Source organism: Ascidiella aspersa, chromosome 1 (assembly GCF_963924565.1).
Source record: "Ascidiella aspersa chromosome 1, kaAscAspe10.2, whole genome shotgun sequence".
Classification (NCBI taxonomy): Eukaryota; Metazoa; Chordata; class Ascidiacea; order Phlebobranchia; family Ascidiidae; genus Ascidiella; species Ascidiella aspersa.
In genome coordinates this window covers 9,347,295-9,369,885 of record NC_139447.1, presented here as the reverse complement: position 1 = coordinate 9,369,885, position 22,591 = coordinate 9,347,295, and the positions used below count along the sequence as shown (strand labels likewise).

The following is a 22,591-nucleotide window of genomic DNA, read 5'->3' as shown; positions in this document are numbered from 1 at the left end:
GAATCTTTTACAACCCGCTTTAAACTTCGTCTTTGGTTGTACAACCATTACCCTCGGGTATTACCTAACATAGACCTCCACTGTTATTAAAACCCGGTTGTTTGAAGCGGTTGTTTGTAACCGGCCAATTATTTTTACCGCTAAGCCTCATCGGTCCTTTATTGCGGTGTATTCAGCTGTACATCAGTGGTTTCTCAACTCATTTTTGTGGCGACCCAATTACTAAGCGTTAATTGTAACAGCGAGGCTTCGGCAACCTAAGTCTTTCGTTGAACTTTTGTAAACAAAGCATAAGCTATTTAGCATTTACAATAAGATAATAGCATTATAAAAATAAACCATAATATAGTGGCATTATTAATTTGGAATTTTATTAATCTGATTCATGCCCTCGTATTGCCTCTGCCGTTTTTTTATAATTTTGGAGTAAGCCTGCTCAGAACTGAAATCTCTATCAATCTAATTATGTAAAACTACTTCAGTTGGCGACCCCATCAAATCATACGTGGGCACAAATTGTGAGGAATGGCGCAATAAGAGGCCGCGAAAATTGTAATGCCAGTTTGCGTGTAAAGGTTTTGTAATGGCACATCAAAAAGGGCGCATTGAAACAGCGTGTCATTCCGAGTTAAAACCAAAAGTTTCATCTTATACGAGTCTTTGGTCGAGAAAAAACTCGCTGTAAAGCACACGTCATGCCGGCTGTAACCTGTAAAGCCAATCCTGTCTCCCCTTGAAGATTTTGCCGAGGTCCTGCCGTAAATCGCATTGAGTGGTGCCGGTGGGTGAAATTTGCGCCCGCCGCTGCGGCTTGTTTTGTGTTAAAGCGCGAACGTTCTTTGTGCCCCCCGCCCGCGGCACCCTTTTAAATCTAACCGCAGTGAGAAATCAAGCCTTCCACCATTAGCGCTTTCACGCCAGGGTACGCCAAAGGAACATGAACTTAACAACAAAATTCAACTTTGGAGCTTAATGGTTAAAGGTTTTAGTGAAACGTTATTATAATATCAAAGCACGTACAGAAGAAGGTATCATTTTGAACATTTCGAATAACCCTTTCGAATTTAGATGTTGCAAATAAATAGAGTTAAAAATTTCAACTTCTTTTGCGGATAACTTAATGGCGATTGCAACATGCTAAGATTATCGGCTGCTATTTTCTTCAGTCGTTTTTAAATGTGGAAACTGTCATCGAAAACGGAACTTTTAGTGCGGTCAAATTAACGTTAATGATAAGCCGATAAAAAGCCTTAACCTTCAAAAATTGGATTGTTTCAAGTTGGCTGCAAAGAAAGCCGAGTTGTGTAGATTTTGTAAGTATGTGATTGCGGGGTGTCTTAGAACGAATCACGCGATTCTAACAATAATCAACAAACATTATACAGAAGCGAATGTTCTAGCAAATACAACCCGTTAGTTGGTTTTACGACTTTGAAATTCCATGACACATCTTTATACCAGGTCAACATGAAACATGAAAATATCCCCCGTGTTATCCCGCAAAAATTATAGGGTGTTATACCTGACCGCAAAATAAGCAAAGCTGTGCTCTGTAGGTTCAAATCTGCGCTGAACAAAACATGATTGAACAACGAAATTCGTCTTTGAAATGTAATGTGCTACCAGGAAATTGGTTTGTATAACCTCGAAACCACAATAGCACAGATCTGCTTTTTATTGGGGTTAAAGGAACACTAAAATGACTTGCAAATTTGACTGCCATTCGAGACAATGCTTTTCAAAGATATTATGGCATTGGTTAGGTGGTCTTTCTGCTATATATTTTGTCGACTGGTTTCTGGTAAGGGCTCATTAAAGCGAATATAGCGGAGTTTGCCTTTTTGTAAGGTCAGATTAGGGATATCCATACTTGAAATTTAATTCCGATACCGATAGCCGATATTTGGACAGTATCGATTCGATCCGATACCAAATGACGCCATTGCTGTGATGAACCCAGCAAAGAAATAAAATTGAAACGTTCTCGGATAGTTTTTCCCGGTTATTAGGCAAAATTTTCTTTGTCGTTGTTTGATTTGGTATAAGATCGACACCGATATCACCCGAGCATCGGATTCGTACGGTACTACCATATGGCATCGGGTAACGGCCCTGATCCGATTTTATCGGACATACCTAGTTCGGATACAAACCATCTTCACAAAAACGGCAAAATAGAATTTACATAAACCTGTAATACTTACAACGTAAACAACCCCACCGATCCTTTAATTAAGAGTCTAACAGTTAGACTCTAACTAATATAGGTCTTTCGCGATACAGTAGTTCGGCAATGAGATTTTCAATGACAGATATCTCACGCTTTATCTGGAGCGACGACGTCATTGCCAATGCCACACACTTAAAACCAGGCGTACCGACAACATTTGTCAGTTATTGGCTTGGGACAAACCCCCTAAACTTGATAATGATGTTTACGCCGCTTTAGTGAACTACGTGCTATGTTCCGAGTGTTCCTAAAGCCAGGTCACTTGGTCGTTTAAAGGCAGCTGTGTACCATTTTTCGAAGTTAGTTTCTCTATCAGATTCTATACCTTTGGTCGGTTTATGCGAAGCCTATTTAAAATGTAGCCCGCACAATAATCTCCGCAGTGAAGCCCTAATGACTTCGTTCGGCTAGAAAAAGGAACTGACTGCTTTAAATTTGCCATAAAAACACTGTTTTGCGATTTTGAAATATAGCACGATCACATGTCCTTAATAAAACGTTCAACTAATATTACTGGATTTACAAACGTTCTGCAATTTGCATTTTAGTTTGCGAAATTGGAAAGAATATTCCAGCATATTTTTGACCAATGTTTGGTGTTCTTTAAAAACGTTTAAATAAAAAAACACATAAAATTCCCAAATGTGAATGATCCAAAACTAACTTGGCGCCCAGCGAGGCTATAAATTTTGGGGGGACAAGATTGCGGGAATTTATTTCTCGTAAAATTCCTGCGGCAGACAGGAGTCGTCCGTTTGCCCTTCCCCTACCCCTTCCGCGCTGCGCCTTTGACCCCGATCAATTACAGTCGTTAAACAGGTCTGCAGTAGCACAAGCAGCACCAGTGCCAGAAGCTCTCTCGCTTACTGTGCATTGCAGGCCTTAAGGAGGTGACAGGTTGAACGGGGCGTCCTGGGCCGGATGCTGCTTGAGATTTGACGATAAACAGTAAATTAAAGCCGCAAGGCTGATTCTGCGCCGCGGCCCGGACACAATCGCTTGCCTTGTACCGGGCGCTTTGTGTACACGCGCGCGAGTACCGCATACCGCACGCGCGAGGCCGCAAGGTCGCCTGCCTTTTACCGCGTTCTGATTTATGGCCTTTCCGACCGGGTTTTTTCTTTTCTCGTCGGAAACCTCGCCGCAAATTTACTCGAACGGTTTTTCGTTAGCGCTTTGCGCTATAGATGCTGCCGTAGCAAAGTTTGCGTATAATGTTTGTTTTGGAAGCACTAACGCGTCGGCTAGTAGCCAGCCGAACTTGGCCCGGTGTTTCGAACATAATGGAACAAAGGAATGGACTTTGCCAAAATTCTGGGGCTTTTTGATCAGTTTCCGCATCGCTAAGTCGATCAGTGACCCCGAAAACGCTATTTGCGGAAATATTTCAATTTTTTTACAATGTTGAACATTCATCTGTCAATTAGGATTCTTTTAAAATATAGTCTAACTAACATCTAACTAAGAATTCATCATTGCAATATATTTATCACATATTTTTAAAAAAATCGTCATAACTGATAAAAATTGGGACTACTAGATTAAATTTTAACCAATCGTTGGTGAACTATACTATATGACAGTTTCAGGGACTCAATAGTAATTCACACTTTAAAGTGACCTATACACAGGCCTAAGAAAAACTTTCGGGCAAAAAAGGAAGAATATAGCAAGCATGTAAATAATGGCCTACATCAAACTAAACGATTGTCATTGCAGTAGATATATCACATCTCTTTTTATCCAATCTTACAATTCACTGTAAGACCAGTCAGCTTTCCGTACGGTATTTCTAATCGAAAACGAAATACGCAACACCAAAAAATAAAAAAAGCGCTTTCAAACAACAAACACCATCCTGCATTCTTTGCCGCGCATTAATTGCAAATTTTGCTGCACTCCAGTCTGCTTTGGTCGCCCGTGTTTCACGGGAAGCGGTACATTAGGCCTGGCTACTGTCGTGTTTGCCGACCTGTAAAAATCCGGCAGCTCACCGCGCGAGCACGCTTTCCGGGTCTTAGAAGCTTTTTATCGCGTTTAAGAGTGCTCGTAAAAGAGCTGGGAATGTGTTCGGGCTGGATTTTAGGAATGATCGCAACGAGACGCGAACCAGCTACCTTCGGAACTCGCACGAATCCTCTTTTGTGTTCAATTTCTCTTCCAACGTTGTAAAATGCTTTGTTGCAAATAAGTTCCAGTCAAGGTGTTTTTCGTAATAACTCAAAAACAAGTTTAAAAGTTTTAGATAAAACATGTTACCGTTCAAGTCATTAATTAACCAAAGGTGCCGATTGCAAAACGTAACCAAACTAAGTCGAGTCATTAGCTTTAAAACGAATTGTGACACATCCCAAAATGCTTTTACAAGCATGCGATTAATACTTAATAATATATCGAGTAACTGGTTGTGTCAGACAACCATTAAAGCCAACTAGAATGATAACAATCAGTGGTATTTTGAGTCAAGCTATAGTAATTGCTGTTATGCCGAAACTGATAAGGGGCTAGTTTTTGCTTAGTGCCTTTCAGTTGCGAATACAAATCAAGTGCCTTCGCTCTGCTGCGCCTAACTTAATGCTTTGATTGTTGCTTCTTACCATGCATTTTTCAATTCCATGTATTTTGCCCATCAGATACAACTCAAACTGGAGTTACAGCTTATATCGGGCGAGTAGGCCTTCCTATTCTGGCTATAGCGGGGCCAGGTACGCCCAGCATGCTTTTAACGTATAATTGTGCACAAAGTGTCATTTACACAAACATGATCATCACTAACTCGTAGTACGTATTAACTTCACGCACATATCCAACATGTGTAACAGGGAATTTCTGCTAAAGTTTACCTAAGGGTACAGCGTTTTCAGCTACCTTCCAAAGCTTTTAAATCTTTAACATTTCTATCGCTGTACCCTAGTTGGAAACTGCTGTTGAAAGTCCAATGTTACACTGTCACTTTGTCATATATATTTGTTGCTAGTTTTCGGTGTGAATGTTTGTTTGCTTGCCAGGGGTTTTATATAACTATGGGTGTTTTTTTGCAACTAATTGCTAGCTACAACGATTCTGGCTTGTTTACTTTTTAAAGCACCACTTCACTGGGAATATCTAAGTTTCTGCGCTTGGTAAATTGCACAGTTTTCAGTTTGTTTGTTTGTTTGCTAAATTCGAAATATAATTTGTGCATGGCGCCAAATAATTATTTCTCTTTATTTCGCTGTTACCTTGCAATTTTTAAATTGTGTTCCTGTTGTTAAATGTATGAATGTTGTACTGATTACCGGTAGTTACTTTGTTAAGACCTCTCGAAAAGGAGAAATTATTAAACTGTTACGTTTGCTTTGAAACAAAAGCTGTTAGTTTCTTGGGATCTGCAAAAGATCAATATGTCGTTGTGGATTTTAAACCAGACGAAAAGGTTCAGCATCAGCTTTGAAATACTATAAGATCACACTCCAGTGTTGTAATGACTTAAGTCAATGTGCACTTGAAAAAATTACTTTTTTCAAATGACTACAGACTTGACCGAAGCCGTTTTGGTAAAATGGCTTGACTTGACTTGACTCAGGTCTTTCGGATAATTGACTCGGACTTAAGTCATTAAGTCAAATGCCTTGGTTAAGATTTAGTGTTTTAATTTAACTTTTTCTCCAAAATTGGCTTATTTATCTTAATTTCTGCACGTAAAACGATTGCTTCATGATTTTTTTTGTTATTTGTTTAGCTCAGTTGTTGTATATTATTGTACAAGTTTCCCAATTTTTATATGATTTATTATTTCATTTTTATATTACGGATTTGATTTGGAGTTGAATTGCTTTAATAATGACTTTAACTTGAACGGGGACTTAACTTGTTATTTGTAAAAGGACTTAACTTGTTAACAGACTTGGCTTGGACCTACGTTGTTTTAAAAAATGACTTGACTGGGACTTATATTAAAAGTTATAATAAAATGACTTGTTTACAACACTGGTAGACTCAGTCTTAGAATAATGACAAAGACTGAACCTTTTCGTTAGGTGCAACCGCAACCTTAACATAGTAGAAAACGCCTGGACTTGGCCGGTATCTTCCACCAAAAAAGCCACCCATAACCCCCGTTAAGTGTTTAACCGCAATTTTCTGGTTGCCCAAAACAGCACCTCATCAAGCAGCAGGCGAAACCTGGAACTGGTGCCGGATACGGTCGACAAGCGGACCATCTACACGGGCCGCTACTGCGCCTACCCTGTGAAGAAGCTTGTGCCTCAAAGGTTCACCAACGGTACACAGACCTACCGGAAGAGGGTGGTGTCGCATTGCCCTTGGAACGACCTCTACTGTAACCCCACTATCAGGTGAAAATATGTTTCAAAATATTTGTGTAGGAAAAAAGGCGTTTTAGGGCTTTCAAGAAATCTGTAGTGATGACATGTCCTACTTTTATAAAAAATAGCATTTTCCACTAAAATGTGTCCATAGTTCTAAATAGTAGAAGTGCATTGCTTTTTATCGGACGCCATCTCAAACTTAAAAGAGTCTTAACGTGTAGAACGCTGGAATGTAAAAAACAAAATGCAATAGTTAAAAACTTTTTACATGTAATTTTTGACAAAGCTCTTACTTTTCGACAGGTCTATTTTGCGTAAAATCCTAAGATTAAAAAAAAATTATTTTGTAAAATGACAACACGTTTGTTTTGCTTTAGGACACAGGTAAACTAGTGACAGTAGCCTATTTGCCTAAACTTGAACTGCCGGTTTCATAAAAAAAACATTACTGCTTGTAGGCAAGGCTGCCATGGATGTAGGCTATTATAAATAGATCCATCCTTACCTCACCTCTTATCCCATGAGTAAGGCCCTAAATAATCTGAAAACCAAACTACTGAAGCTTTAATCGAATTCAAAGCGCGCCAGTAAGGATGCTTATAATGCGAATTATGTAACCACCAAACAGTGGTTTACCAAATAGCCTTGGAATCGACTATGTGACGTTGCAAATTGGAACTTAACTGTACAAATCAATCAGGGTTATATTTAGGCTCAATGTCGCCTATTTAAAAAGACAAAATCAGCTTTATTATCAGGATAATTAAGGACGGTAAACGACATTGTGGTCAAACAGTCGACTTAGATTTAATTTAGAGACCTCTGTGGTGTCGTAAGCCCTATTGCTTGCGGTTTTCACGCCCGACGATTGAATGGCATCGTTCAACACCCAGAAACGACAACCGGGCTAATGAGTCACTCAACAAGATATTATAGGGCAACTGTTGACTGATCTGCGTTCCACGGTTAATGGGTTCTCGTGTCGCAAGATTTGCTGGCAACGCATGACAGCACATTATCGCATTGTGATGATTCGCTCGCTACGTCAGAATGATCCTATTTCCCCGGGGAATTCCCATTTCTGTCCCCTTGCCGAATTGAGTCCTTTGGCTGATGCGGTCCGCTTTGGGAAGAGGTTCTTCAATTTGAAACTCTTATCGTCCAGCGATAAGTTAATAACAACTGCGTTTTTAGTTTACTTAGTATCAACATAGTTTAATAGTAATTGATTATAGTTGTGCAACAATTAACCACTTTCGCATTCCGTGACATTTTCCCTGTTTTAAATCACATGGACCTTCAAGCTGTTTAACGAAAACACAAGACCGAAATTTCATTTGTTTACAGTTTTTAATAAAACACATGTTGAACGAGTTTTCTATTGTAAATAATGCAGTTGTGTACTTCTTTATAGTTCGATGTAGTGGCCCTTTAGTGCACCAGGTTCTCAAACCTATGTAGGCAATTTAAAATGGTTTAGGAAACTAAGATTTTGGCAGAATTGACATTTGATGAACAACTTGAGTCACCTTATACAAGAATGTGTTAAGCATTGAGTTTCACCTGTTAAAATCGCCTAAATTGGAACATAAAGGATACCTATTATTTAATTACTATATACCAGGTGTAGCCAACTTGCGATCGACGGAAATATGTTTTAAAGACTCGCGATCGACTGGTTCATTAAAAAAATTCACAAGAACACTTATTAAACATTTTGAGCGTTAATAGCATTCTAAGCCAGCGATGGAGGTTAATTTGTTACGTTCAAGAAGGCTTTATTAGGCTTGTCCAGACAACAATTGGTTTAATGTTTCGCTTGTGTGAGGCAGCTACTGTAATGAGTAACACATATTGGACGCGATCGACCAGGTGAAATGCAGGGATCGACCAGTCGATATCGCGATCCACGTGTTGGTTACCCCTGCAGTATAAACTATCGTTTCACGGTCAAATATCTATTTATATTTCGCGATTACAAACTCTTGCTTTACATTTCCAGTTACGTCATCGCCCGTCGGCGTCTCTACGCGACGCGCATGGCAGTTGTTACCAGGGACGAGTGGCGATGCTGTCCCGGATTTTCTGGGGATACCTGCAGCAACGGTAAGACCGAAATCGGCGAAGGTCCTTGTTAACATTATCCGATAATATCCTATCAGCAGAAGAGGCATTTAAGAAACAACTTTAATCACCTTACACTAGAATGCGTTGAGAATTGAGTTTCACGTGTTAACCTAAATTGGAATATAAAGATACTTATTATTGATTACTATATACTATCGTTTTAAATTGTCCAATATTATCCTATCGTACCCGATACCGGATGCCAAGTCGTTCTATTCATTATCGTCCGGTCTGAGAGGATTTTTATTACAGCCATACTAAAAACGATTTGAGATGTCTGATGTTTCAGAATCCAATATTTTATACTTTATACCTAAGGATATCCGATCATCTTGGATCGAAGTCGATACCCGATGCAAAATGGTCGGTACTAGTCCGATACTAGGGTGGTATCGGTGCCAATCCGATAACAAGCCAATAGGAATTTCAGCTGCGATTTGCGAACGAAAGCAGCCATATAAAAGCGGAATTTATTAAAACATAATTGCTCAACAACTGAAGGTAACTACACTTCGAAATGCTAAACCAAAATCTTGGCCTGGTTACCCGAAACAAAAAGGCTTTTTAACGTTCGAATTTATAATTTTGAACATTTGAGCATAGTATTGACGTCAATTGATATCTAAATGGATAGCAATACTTTTTGTTCGAAATATCGGGTAACTGCATCGGAATAAAATATCCAGTATCAGACCTCTCAGCTTGATGACCCGTGTCGCCAGATAGAATAATTTGTTTAAAAAGTCACATAATGATTCAGATGAATTTGAAAAGGCTGCACAATGCTACCTAGTTTTGTATCTTGTCACATTGGTTTTACCTCTTACTGCACAACCTCCAACCTCTGACGGTTATATTTTTAAGTTTTAACTTGTTACTGGAAAAGCTAATTACATAATGCTTACAAACATAGTCTCATACCATTGGGCTTAAAGTATTACACACTTCTTACACTATTTTAAGATGAAATAGCATAATCGTATTAAAAGCGATTTCTAGGAAACCCGAACAGTATTCAAATTGTCCAGGTCAGGTAAAATTATTACGTTAAGGCGGTGCTTTCTTGTTGCGACAAACAGAAACAATCAGCTTAAAATAATGTTGCACCTTCGTTGCTTCATACACAACAAATTCTCCCAACTAGCAAGACAATTTCAAATCTTGGTTTTTCAGCGATCCGCTTAGTATTTTCCGAGAAATTTTTTTTAACTATTTCAAAGTGAAAAAATGTTTGCCGTCTTTTTGAAGGAAGGCGAAACTCGAAGCCAAATTTTTTTTTCAAAACTAAAACTAAACGAAAAATCATTGGTTCAGATAAAAGTGTAAAAATATTTGTTGTTCATTCAAATAAACCAGGAATTTGCAACTAATTTTTGTCCGTGGACCACCAAGTTTGTTGGGATAATGTATTTACCCCGAACAGATACGAGTAAAAGACTTATCCCTGGAGCTACATCATAAATGCGAAGAACAAAACCGGCCCTAACTTCTACTTTTTCCGTTGATCAGATAGCCATTGTTTCAAACTTGTTTATGAGCTTTTTCGCAGCTTATCGACAGAAGTAACACATCACAGAAAAGCCTGTAGACCCTTTCAATAGGTCTCTATGTTGAAACCTTTGGGGCCCATAGACCCCCCAGTTAAGAGGCTAATTAATTAAAGCAAACAAAACGAAAAAAGCATAAAAAAGGCTTACAATAAGTTTAAAATTCGAACAGAAATGTTAGTTTGCCTTTAGCATTGTCGTGCTTATACGTATATTGGAAACAAACAATCCCACATAGTCAACTCCAGCGTCCCATTTCAATTGTGACGTAACAAAACGCCGACGCGTTTCGCGCCTTTGCTCCCTGAACCCGCTTAGCACCGGGCAGCGGCGTCGAGCGATCATTTCCGGGTACCGGGGACACATAAGGAAACCGGACCAGAGGCCATCGAGAGCAAAACTCAACCACGACCGATCAGCGGTTTCAAAGCCAGCTGTGTCATAACACGGCCGCTCCTTCTTCTGTCGTGTTCGCGTCGCGTTGGCGGTCTTGTTTTGGTTTTTGGATACACGGCAGCAATGCTTGTGCTTCTTCTTCTTCTTGTATGAAAAATCCTGAGCGAAACTGTCACTTGGCCGCCTCTGTGTCTGTTGGCTATACTGTATTCAAAGCCTTCTTTTTACTTTTTTAGATTAAGTTATGCGGTGTGTATGTGAAGCCACCTAGTTTGGTGCCATAGTTCTATTATGTAAAAGGATATGATTAAATATCGTATCGTTGTTTCAAATCCTAAAAAAGCCACGTAAAAAAGAAGATAAACAAAAAAAAGGAAAAATTATTATACACGGCCGTAATGCTTGATATTATTCTTGTCTGAAAAAATCCGGACTTAAAGTGTCAATTGGTCGCCTTTGTGTCTGTTAGCTCTGTAAACCTTCTTTTCAAGTTTTTAAGCTTACATTTGGTTGTACCAATTTAGTGGCCGGTAGTTTAGCTAGATGAAAGTTTGTGGGAAAAAATATCATTTCATTGTTTTTTTTAATTTGAAAACAAGCGAGATGAAAAAGATTAAACGGTAAAACACAGGAAAACGTTTTTTTTTTCGGTTTTCGACGTCTTTTCCCAACATCCAGGTGATTTTTCGACTTCCACTTGACCCCGAATAAGTCACGCGGTTATTTCAATTGAACTTCGTGCTCATTTTCGGATGCAATCTCTATTTTCTCCTGTTCCCTTGATTTTCTCACGACCTTTACTGACGTGAAGAAACAACTGTGAATTAACCCGGTGTTTTGCATACACGTAAAGCCAATGTTTCTAGCCTTCTTTTGCAAACCGACAAGTATTTTTGTAGCATGATGATTGGAGGTTTCGGTTAGACGCAGAAGGAATACCAAAGACCATATAGAATTGGTTAATCTTTTGAACGTTTCGATATCTCTATTCATTTTCATCTATATTGAAAATGAATAAAGAGATATATTTTGAACATTTAAAATGTAACCTACTTTTGTATTTTGTCTTATTTGATTCACACCAACGCTAGCGTGGTGCTGTCAATTTTCTTTAAACTGTAGCATTCCCAAACTAAAGGTGTGTATTTGCTACTCCTACAAGACTCGGAAGAGAAAAAATGGGTCTCGACACTTCTTAATTAGGCCTCCGAAAAACAGGCTGTATGCAGATTTGCAACCTAAGTATCGTGTCTTGTTTGTCCCTGGATATGTGGTAAATTGTGCTTCTTACAGGTGACTTAACGATGGTATTTTCTGACCACAGTCAAGAATAATGGATGAATTCATTTGCTTAGCTACTATTTTCAGGATAGCCGTGCGGTAAAGTTTAAAGTAGACATTAAAGCGTATAGTGTCTAAAAAACAAACATTCTCTGCAAATAGACGTTAAATTACCTCGGAAACCAAAAGTTGATAAAAGGGTTTGAATATATATTTGACGTTCCTGCGAATAAGGAAGACATCATTATGACGTCATCCTTCACTCTTCTTTTTATGGGATATGTTTTCGAGTTTCGGCGCAATTTTCAGGATCCATCAACAAAGAAAACCTTCTGTTGAAATTTGTTTAAGGTTTAGGCCCTATTCTAACTTTGATTTATAAGCCTAAATCTAAAACATCACACTTCTGACTCAGCCTCCCAAAACGGCTGTATGAAGCAAATGGCGGCAGTAAATGTTTTAAACTTAAAGCGACATCTGTTCTTATTTCGTAGACAAAGACATATCTTTCACTAAGGCAGATGGACGAGGTTGGATATTGTGGTGACTATCCCGCCTAGATTTGGGTTCCGACATAGGGCGTTCGCGTTTGAAAGGAGCTGGTCGAACTGGAAATTAGAAAGCCATTGAGGTTAATTTGAGGTATCCGTAGCGGGGCATTTCTCCGCCAACCTGCATATTAGCGGTATCGCTTTTCCCCCTTGGCCAAAGTTTTCGACCACGGGTTGCGGCGACAGGTGAAAGTGAAACGAAACTGTGCCAAAGCCAAGATTGCTGGAACAGAATGTTTTACAAAGTTTCTTACCTTTTGAAATGAGCTTAACATGTTGTGTTACAATTCTGGTATGTCACCTGTAGAGACCACTCATTAGATAAAAAAATCTTAGGCCTAAATAAAAAATTTTGAAGCTGAAACACCCCTTTTCTCCATACAACTTAAAAATAAACTGTGAAAAAAAAACATTTCTCGGGGGAATAATTTTTTTTTTTTAAGTCTTTAGATGTAGCCTATTTTCACAAGCCTGTTATATATATTCTGCTGTAAAATATCGACAAAATACCACATTGGTATACTCCAGCGACCCTTTCTCCATACAACTATAGCAGCCTTGTGGTGCAAACACGGGGTGTTAAAATATTATTGTCGCGGTTAACATTCCATCAAAGAGAAAGTGCTTCCTTATGACATTAATACTTACAAATGTATGTAATCAGACGCATTTTGTATTTCAAACGATGACTAATTTTACCAATGTCATTATTGGGCTTGAAACAGGGGTCATCTCAGTTCAACGACCTTAAGTGACGCGCCGCCATTTGACGAATAGAAATCACCAATGTATCTTTGCCAAACTTATAAGATACATCCTCGTTTTTTGTTTACGTCTTTCGTTATATGAACTATAAGGTTTTCAACCGTTTGCTATTTGAACCACAATGACCATTTTCTCCATACAACTATTGGTCTTTGGAGTGTAGAAACCGCTAGGTTCCAAATTGTCGCCGAGGTTAACATTCAGCAGAGAAAAACAGATTGGTTGTGTCATTACTACTTACGGATTTATTTGATCGAGCGTATTTACAATGCGGCTGGTGATTAATCTCACTCGTGACACGTTATTGCTCCAAACAGGGGTTACCTGGGTTCAACGACCTCCAATGACCTGTAGTCTCCACGAAAATCAGTACCAATGTACTTTATTCAAACTGATCAGATACACACTTGTTTTTATCCTGCGGCCTTAATGTTCTCACGACCTCAAAGGGCCTCAGTCCAAGAGCTCAACAAATAATGACGTCACAATCTCGATATCAGCGTGATCCCCGGTGAGTGTGACGCAAATAACGGATCGGGCACGATTGCGGTCGAGTCCCTTTGTCCGCGGCGGAAATCGTTTCGCTTGGATCCGCCTTTAAGCGGTTGATTTTCGACAGCTGTCCTTGTTTCTGTCCTCTGCGCCTTAATTGACGCTTCACGCCTATGTGAGCGGCTTAATCCGCGGTTTGAAGTCGCTCGAATCCGGCCAAGTGCAAAGGTCGAGATACAATTCGACGGCTACTACTCTGCCGCCTGACGTTTTGCGTTGAACCATGGACGAGCGGAAACCTCAGGCCTGCCGGAAGTTTATGTGTGTGGCTTCCATGCTGCCAAACCTTGTGTGACCGGCGGGCTGCGGCCTTAAATTAGCGGGAAACTTAGAAGCTATAATTTATCTAACATTCCCATATACAGCTCTAAATATATCGAAATATCATATCGAATACCAAATACCAAGAGCTTGAAAAAAAGTGTATTGTCCAAGTGACTACGGCCAAGTCAAGTAATAAGCAAACACAGACGCAAGTTTCACTAGGACAGGGCGTCACGATACTGGCAAACGTGGGACAGCATGAAGAAAATTTTAAAGAAGCTCAACACTTTTGCTGATCGTGATATATTCGCCGAAAAGATTCGTCACGTGGTTTCCTTATCTCGATATTTGCGCTCTGAAAACCGAAAGCCATTTGCACACGTGTCTGCGGCTTAACGGCCTTTCGAATGCGGTTTTGCCGGGCCGAATCATTTCGTGTCAAGCATTTGCCATCAAAGGGTGCGCCATCCTTGCTATAATCCTTTTTGTGGTTTTAAACCCTCGAAGCCGCCTTCAGCGTTCCTGCTGCAAAATTGAATGCAGAGAGTTGTTGACGAATTGTGTACAGCTTAAAAGTCGTGGCCTGAAACCGCCATCACCAAAATATTACGGCTGTCTGTCAGGCGAACAAACTTCAATAAAAAGCTAGATTTTAAGGATTAAATAGTATAGAAGCAAAGATAAAACTCTTTTACGCTTTGTTAGAGCGCAATCGAGTAAAGTCTAATATTATTGATTTAACGAGACTTAAGACTGACGAAAAAGCTTTGTCTATTTATGCCTGGAAATATCTTTGTTCATATTTAGGCCTATTTATGTGGTAAACAATTATAAGTTAGTAGGCATGGAACATATTTTTTATCTGAGCTCATTGTTCTTTCAACAACTACAAATGGGTTGTCGTTACTTATTCGACAGCATTTTTATTACAAAAATTAAGTAGATAAACTTTGGACAACAGGTTAGGCAGTTTAGTACACAGCACAAATTCAATCCTTTTAAATTTCATATTTATACTCGCCCTGGAAAGGCGACAATAGCGCGCAGCCGGTAGAAGGGTGTGTCGAGCTTTTCCAAAACCATATTTTCGTTAGCGCCCGCTTCGCATCACAAGACCCGCTGCGGTTGATAGGCCGACGAGATCCGGCCTCGATTTGAGTTGTACGCCCTATGACCGTGTGACGTTGGCCGACTTTTGTTTGGTTTGTGCTTTCCATTTTGGACGCAGAGAAAAAAAGAAATCCGATTTGCACCGGGGACGGCATCGCCCCGAAATCCACTTCAGACGAGATGGCTGCGGCGATAGTCGAACGGCGCGATGGCTTTGATGCCATTTAGCGCGGACCGATGCCAACTAAAGCAATTCGGCGATAAGCTTATCTTCCCTGCTTGCTTTGGCCCGACAAAAGCTATAGTTGGCCTTGAGAAACGACCTACACGCCCCTCCCTCCCATGCTATGCTCGCAAAGCATTATTTCCACCTTGACGGTCGATTCGATTTATGTCTCTCTTCTGCCAAATTTGCGGCACCTTTATCTCACTTACATCCATCATTCGCCTGTTTATGGATTTCGATTTATAGGTCTCGGTTGGCCTTCCACCAGTCAATGAGTTCTCGCGACCTTTTCGGCTTTGTGTTTTCTTGCCAAGTAAGCTATTTTCAACCAAACTGTTACGTCCCGCTGCGTGCAGACAAAAAATATGTATATGTCTGTTCGTGGGCCCATGTAAACCAATTGGTTGACGTGAGAAAATATTAAATAAAAAGTATTTCCAACTTTATCTGTATTGACACAAAAACACTTACATATATATATATATATATATAGCCTATAAACCGCTATATTTATTTTGCTGTTCACGTAAACTCATTTGTAGAGGTCGGGAAAATATCAATTAATAAAAAAAAGCTTAACTTTATCTGTATTAGCCTAATCTCTTCTTTGCTGGGCAATCGATTTTTAACTAAATTTGTATGTGCTATGTTCTGCAGTGTGCACAAAAAGCATTAAAAAATACTTTTAGGGACTTTTTCAACTGGTGGGGAGCTTTAAAAATGTCCACCTATTTAAAAGGGTGTTTAAAAGCCCTTGATGTTTTTCTTATGGGTTCTTTATACCAACAGTTGTTTTAGACGTGTAACAGATGAACAACAAACATTACCTATAATCTTTTGTGTCCAATTTGTATCCAGAATATGCCGTTTACATTGAAAGGTTAAATTTCCTTGATTGGAATTTCCCAAAAGCCTTCTCCTTTATGTTTACTGCACGGGATTTTCCATATCTTACGAACTCTCGGTAATTTGGGATTTTTGTGACAGCACTGTGCTTGTTAATAGGCATGTTTCGACTAAAAGAAACCCTTTTCAGTCAGACTTCTGCCGAGTTCTTATTTCTTTGAAAGTCGCGTACGTTCGCACACTTTTAGATTTTGTCACGTAGCGTTTACCACGAAAGCAATCAAAGTCAAGACGCTTCCCCTTTCTGGCAAAAATGATGTTGACATAATATGGAAATCGTGTGTGAAAATTTCCAAGCCACGACTGGAGTCCTTCACAATTACATTTCGCACGATTGGATGTAAGCTTGTAATTGACATTTCCTTGTCCCATCAAGCCGACGGATACGCGTTTCGTTGCAAAGTACATGAGCGTATAGGTAATTCGTCACACACCATTTCTTGGCTTATTGTCACATCTGTTCTAAAGGCTTCTGGGACATTGATTTGAAGTTGTGCAATTAAAACAATTAGCTTGTAATATGTTGGATGTTTGTTATTTTTTAGTTGAGTTATTAAATTTTTCATAATCAAACAACTTTACCAAATTTTAATAGTTTAACGTTTCATTTTTTGGAGTAATTTGCCTTAAAGTTGACTTGCTATAATATTGACATGACTTGGGGCATAACTTAGAATCAATTCATTTCAAAGGTGACTTCTTTACAACACAACACCGATATGTAATATATTTTGTTTAATTTTTGCAGTTTGCTTCAACTGCTCAATCGTGGAAGCGCTCAAAGAGAAGGTCGAGCAATTATCACAACAGGTGAGTTCAACAATGATTAAAACACGATTTTTTCAATATTTTAGACTTACGCGAAAAGGTCGAAACAGTTATCTTTAAGACAAATACTTTGATATAACATGAGCCAAGTGAATATGCAAATTCAAGCCGAGTGTACGAGCAAACTCATTGGCGTACACTTGGAATGATTTTTGATCGAACCCGGGAATATTCAATTTTACAGATTCCAGCAAAATGTTAAAAAAGATTGCGCCACGTGGCCTCTACTTTGTACTTGGGCTTACTATCCTTCAAAAACTCTACCATTGGCTAATACATATATATTTAAACGAACTGAGTTAATAGATTTTACTTAACAAGTAAATCGATAAAAAATCCCCAATCCCCATATTTAAAAATTAATCATTGAAAACGTATATTTCGCTACAGCACAAAGCACGTCTCCATTCTGTGACTGATACGCTCAGCGACAGATGAGTTGGCATATTTTCCCTGTCCCATTCTAAACCGACAGGGCGAAAACTACACGAAAACAAGATAGCGGTAAAAAAGGGCCTCGACTGGTTTCGAAGCGCAAATGTAAACTGGCACACTTAATAATGGCTGTTTAATCTCCGCCACGATCTGCGCGTCTGTGTGCTGTCGGGAACGTCTACAGCCAGGGTGTGATCAGGATATCCTTTTGATGCGGTGATATAGGGAGTATAAAGTGACAGGCCTTAAACAGGCTTCCAAAAATTGGCCCAAACCACCCGTATACTAAACAAGGAAATATTAGCTTGGATCGAAAGCTTCGGGAAGTTTTGGATTTAGAACTTGACCAAACGCACAACGCTACGTGAACGTCGTTTCGGCTTGTTTCCTTCCTTGGCGGCAAGCATAAGAAACTGCCCTCACAGTGCAGTACATATAATATAAGATGCCTCGAATCGTTTGTCTAGTGTTAAGCCTGGGCTAGTATACATAGTTCAACTTTGCCGTGATAAAATGAAATTATCGAACTTCAATTTAAACTCAGTCTGGACAAAAACATCTGGTGATATAGGCATATCTATGGACAAAGATGGTGGACAATTTCAAAGTGGAAGACTACTGAGCTCAATTTTGTTGAATATAGTTACTATCGAAAAAGATGAGCTTTCTTCGTTGAAAGTTTTGCAATTAACTAAAAATTACAAGTTGATTGAACCACTTTACCAAAAAGTAGTAAAACGTGTCAAAAAACCTAAACCACAAATATTTTTTTGAAAACAGCGATGTAAAGCTCAGCCTTTTTATCGCGTTGTTTCGAGATATCACCAAAGGAATTCTCAACAGGTGAATCCCCGCCCTGACTGCTTCTGCGGGCGCTTCAATGCAGGTTAAAAATCCTTGATGCGAAACATCAAGGGACAGGGGTGAATAAAAACCAAAACCCCTTAGTAGCTGAGTATTACCGTGAGTCAAACGCGTTTCGTTTGAAATTATTCCAACTAAAGCTAAACAAGCAAAGATCCTTTGAACAACTAAACTTAAACCAGTAATGATCTAACCTTTGAACCAAAGCTACCAGTAAAATCCGATTTTAAAACCTCCTTGTAGTCGGGAGCCTATCCGTGCAATCATCCAATTGTTTAGGCCGAGTCATAATCCTTCAATGCGATCAGGCTTTATGCGCCGAATACAGTGGCCAGTTCTTTTGGCCGGTTCCTATTTTAAAGCTGTGTTTAATATTGTAAAAAATGCCAGAAAAATTTTAGAATAATATAGTAGACTTCTGGAAAGAAAATTTATATTGTAGAAATGTCGTTACATATCCGATACTAGGCTGGTATCTGTGCCAATCCAAATTAGTTGAAAAATTTCAACGATTGTTTCCAATTTAACTGAGCGTTCTATTTTAAAAGAAATAAAAAGTCAAGAAATCAGGATTTTATATTTTTACATTAAATATGTCAACAATAAGGGAAGTTGTCCAGCACCAATGATTTTCTTTCCATCAAGAGCAAGTATTTTAATTTTGCCGAATTAGGCATATAGTATTTACGTCATTTGGTATCGGATCTGATCAGCGGTACTTTCATCCTAAAATACCAGGGTATCGATATCGGAGTTAATACAAAGTATCGGACATTTATAAAGTGTCCTAGCGAGTTGTCGATTTACCAGGGGCCTTGAATAGAAGTTTCTCGAAAAGGGAACCTGCCGTTTAGCAAATCGGCCAAGCAAACTGGCCTAAAAAAGGCCCCGACGTGACCAGGCAACGGAACTGCGCAGCTAATCTTGATTGGCGAAAATAAACAGAAAGCCGACCGCGTTTGCTTTGGCGATAAACGGCCCGCCGAGGTTTGTCGGTCTGGCGGCCGCGAGCAACAAACACCACATTAGTCTGGTCGGGAGGCCGGTGGCGGTCTAAACCACTATACGAGCCGGTTTGATCGGATGAGTGCCGTTTTGTGAATGACTAACTCGGTTTACCGGTGAACAACAAGTATATATTGAAAAGTATATTATTTTAACAACTGGGCGTACCTAAACTTCTTAACGCTAAGGCAAATTTTAGGTTAGTAACCTGGTGGAAAAATTACTTTAAACGTTTTTTTTCATATATTTTGCTCGTTTAGGCTTAGTAATGGTGTCATTTGGTAAAGATCAAAAATATCGGGTATCGGTATACGAATAAAATGTCAAAGTGTCGGACATACCTATAGTTGCGCTATAAGTTAGCCACGCGCTTTTTTACGTAACCACAGCCGCTATTCCTCATTGTGGTAGTATACTGGTTGCAACGGTATATTTACCATATTTACGACAAGTGGAACCAAATATACCGTTTTTTCAGCAAAACACTAAGTTGATCCTTATTTTAAATATTTCTTGTGAAAATAAAAATTTCTGTTTGCCGGAAAATGAATATAAAATAAACCGGAATGTGAATTTGGATCATACAGAAAACCTATGTCCAAGACGACAACCAAGAAATCCTCGGTAAACCCGCTTTCGTTCGGTTGATTTATGAATAAAAAACCTTTCCTGGCAATTATAGACGGTGATTGTCATTTCCAAAATATACCCAGGGAAAGATGTATTTGAAATGCTTGTAAAACAACCAATAGTTTTAATAGACAGTCTGTCATTGTCTGTAGTAGTCACTAGTGATGTTCATCAAAACAATCCCGAAATCCTACTGCTGATTGAAAAGCGGTAAATAACGAACGTTTTCACGAAGAAGAACTTAACCCGATCAGCCACCATAAAGGTCGACCTCTTTTGCTGTGAACCACACATGAGCGATACGCGGATCGTAGACGCTGACTCATATACAAGCCTGAAAAATATGGATGGACTACCTGCATTCATCTCATGGGTGGCCGTTTTAGTCATTTTGGTGTCTGTTTGAGTCGATACCCGATGTCAAGTGATGGGACTGGCACTCTTTCGATACTGGGGTGGTATCGGTGCCGATCCGACATCAAACTAACATAGGCATGTTAAGCCAAGGATTGCAATCCAACGAAGTGATCTTTACCTTACCCCCAAAGTTTTATTTTTTTACCCCAAAGTTTTTTGTATAAAAATAGTAAATTTAAAACTGACTGTTAACAATGAAGTTCATAATTAAACTATTCCTTTAACTATTTTTTTAAAGGCGATTTAATCTTATCTGGTGAAAAAAACATCAAACATTTATGGTTTATCAGTCCATCTCTTTTGATAATTACCGACATGTCGTCATTTTATATTGGATTTGACCAAAAGGCTTCGGTATCGAAATACGACCTTGATTAGCCCTGGCTTGACATAAGAATTTATCGTTTTAATCACCCTCGTTTCATTTTTCAGACAACAGGCCCAGCAACTTCGCAAGGTGCCGTCGGACCCCCTGGCCAGCCTGGCCCGCGCGGCGCCGCTGGCCCAGCCGGCCCGCCAGGCCCCGACGGACTCACAGGACAACCTGGCCTTGTCGGCCCCAAGGGTCAAAAGGGGTCCCGGGGAATGATGGGCCTTCACGGCTTCGCCGGTCTGAAGGGCGACAGGGGTGAGGCGGGGTCACCTGGGGCCACGGGAGCCCCCGGAACCAGTGGGTTAAAAGGTGAAAAAGGAGAAGAAGGAGACATAGGACCAACAGGTAAGTTAAATAAAATACTGCGTGAAAACGGCAAAAGTCGCTGTGTAAGGCTTATTGGTTGTTGTCAGCAAATTTACAATTTAGAGTGTTTATAAGATCTTATTTTTCCCAGTCAATAAATGTGCAGCCAATATGCTTCCAAAGCAATACTTTATTATATTACTTTAGCGACAAGAAAAGTCAGTTTTAAAAAGTGTAATTGTTTTGTCAAATAGGCTTGGATGGAGCTAAAGGAGAACCGGGAGTAAATGGAACAGATGGATTAAATGGCCTTAAAGGTAAGGCTGAATTTCAAAACTGTAAAAGACTTTGTAAACAGCGCTTTCTTTTTCCTAATCAAAATTACGCTTAAACAAAGCACGTTAATTACACCGGGTGCCTTCGGACAAATTATTATCAGTTGGCCTAAACACGATTATCAAATCTAGTAAAATCAAGTCTGCAGTGAGGTTCGAACTCACGACCTCGGCCCAAACCGGAGTTTGTCATAATCGTTGGTGAGTATTCAGCCGGGCTAGATCACCGTTAGGGTTGTCCTATAATGTTATATCGGAGCCGATAGCCGTTCCCAAGTGGAAGTATCAGACTCGTCCGACACTAGGGTGGTAAACACACAAAACAAATTGAGATGGAAATTCAGACATGATTTGAGATCTAACGTAGTGATTCTGCCTTAAATGTTATTTTCAAAATCTAAGTTGTTTTAACAACTGAACATCTTAACGGTGAAGCAAGTTATGGCCAAATAACCTGGGAAAAATTGCCGTTTAAACGTTTTGATTTCAACTACAGTATTATGCTTATTTGGACACAGTAATGACATCGTGTGGTTCGGATTGTGGTACTTTTTATCCAAAAAATTGGGAATCAGGATCGGAATAAAATGTCAAGTATCGGACATCCCTAGTCACAATATATACCACAGCCAGTTACATAACTTAGCATCCGATTTTACACTTTTACTTTGCAGGCGAACGAGGCGACATAGGTCCAGCAGGCCCAACTGGCCCTCCTGGTAACGGGAATTCGTCGGCCCCTGGGGTCAAGGGCGATCGGGGATTACCCGGAATTCAGGGCGCTGCGGGGCCACCTGGCCCACCCGGGGTGTGCGGGTGCCCGGACTCGACGGCCACCCCCTCAGAATCGACCCCAGTTGTTTCTCCGGGTAAGCGAAAGTACTTGTTTGTTTAACTTGTTAGTTAAAGCAGAGCTGCGCTTAAACCTGCAATGTACTCAGCTTTGGAACTTATTGTACGACGCGTAAAGATGCTTTGGCGCTTCTGCTGAGTGTTTTATTGTGTCGGGCGAATGTTTTGCGCGATTTCTTTGTCCGCTTAGCTTAGCTTATATAGCCCAGTATCTGCACCTGGTCTTTTTAAGGTTTAAGTCCACTCTACGAACGAATAGTAAAGTAAAACTATTTTACCTA

The 22,591-nt window shown here is 39.7% G+C and overlaps 1 protein-coding gene across 1 annotated transcript in view; it reads left to right on the top strand.

Annotated features, from left to right (window-relative positions):
* The window catches only part of LOC146167119 (uncharacterized), a 52,368-nt gene that overhangs the window by 8,531 nt on the left and 21,246 nt on the right, over positions 1–22,591 (top strand). The window contains exons 2-8 of the mRNA XM_083385466.1: positions 4,864–4,935; positions 6,370–6,567; positions 8,543–8,646; positions 17,014–17,075; positions 20,877–21,162; positions 21,378–21,440; positions 22,133–22,327. Coding sequence (XP_083241592.1) covers positions 4,864–4,935; positions 6,370–6,567; positions 8,543–8,646; positions 17,014–17,075; positions 20,877–21,162; positions 21,378–21,440; positions 22,133–22,327 — 980 coding nt within the window. The remainder of the gene's footprint in view (positions 1–4,863; positions 4,936–6,369; positions 6,568–8,542; positions 8,647–17,013; positions 17,076–20,876; positions 21,163–21,377; positions 21,441–22,132; positions 22,328–22,591) is intronic.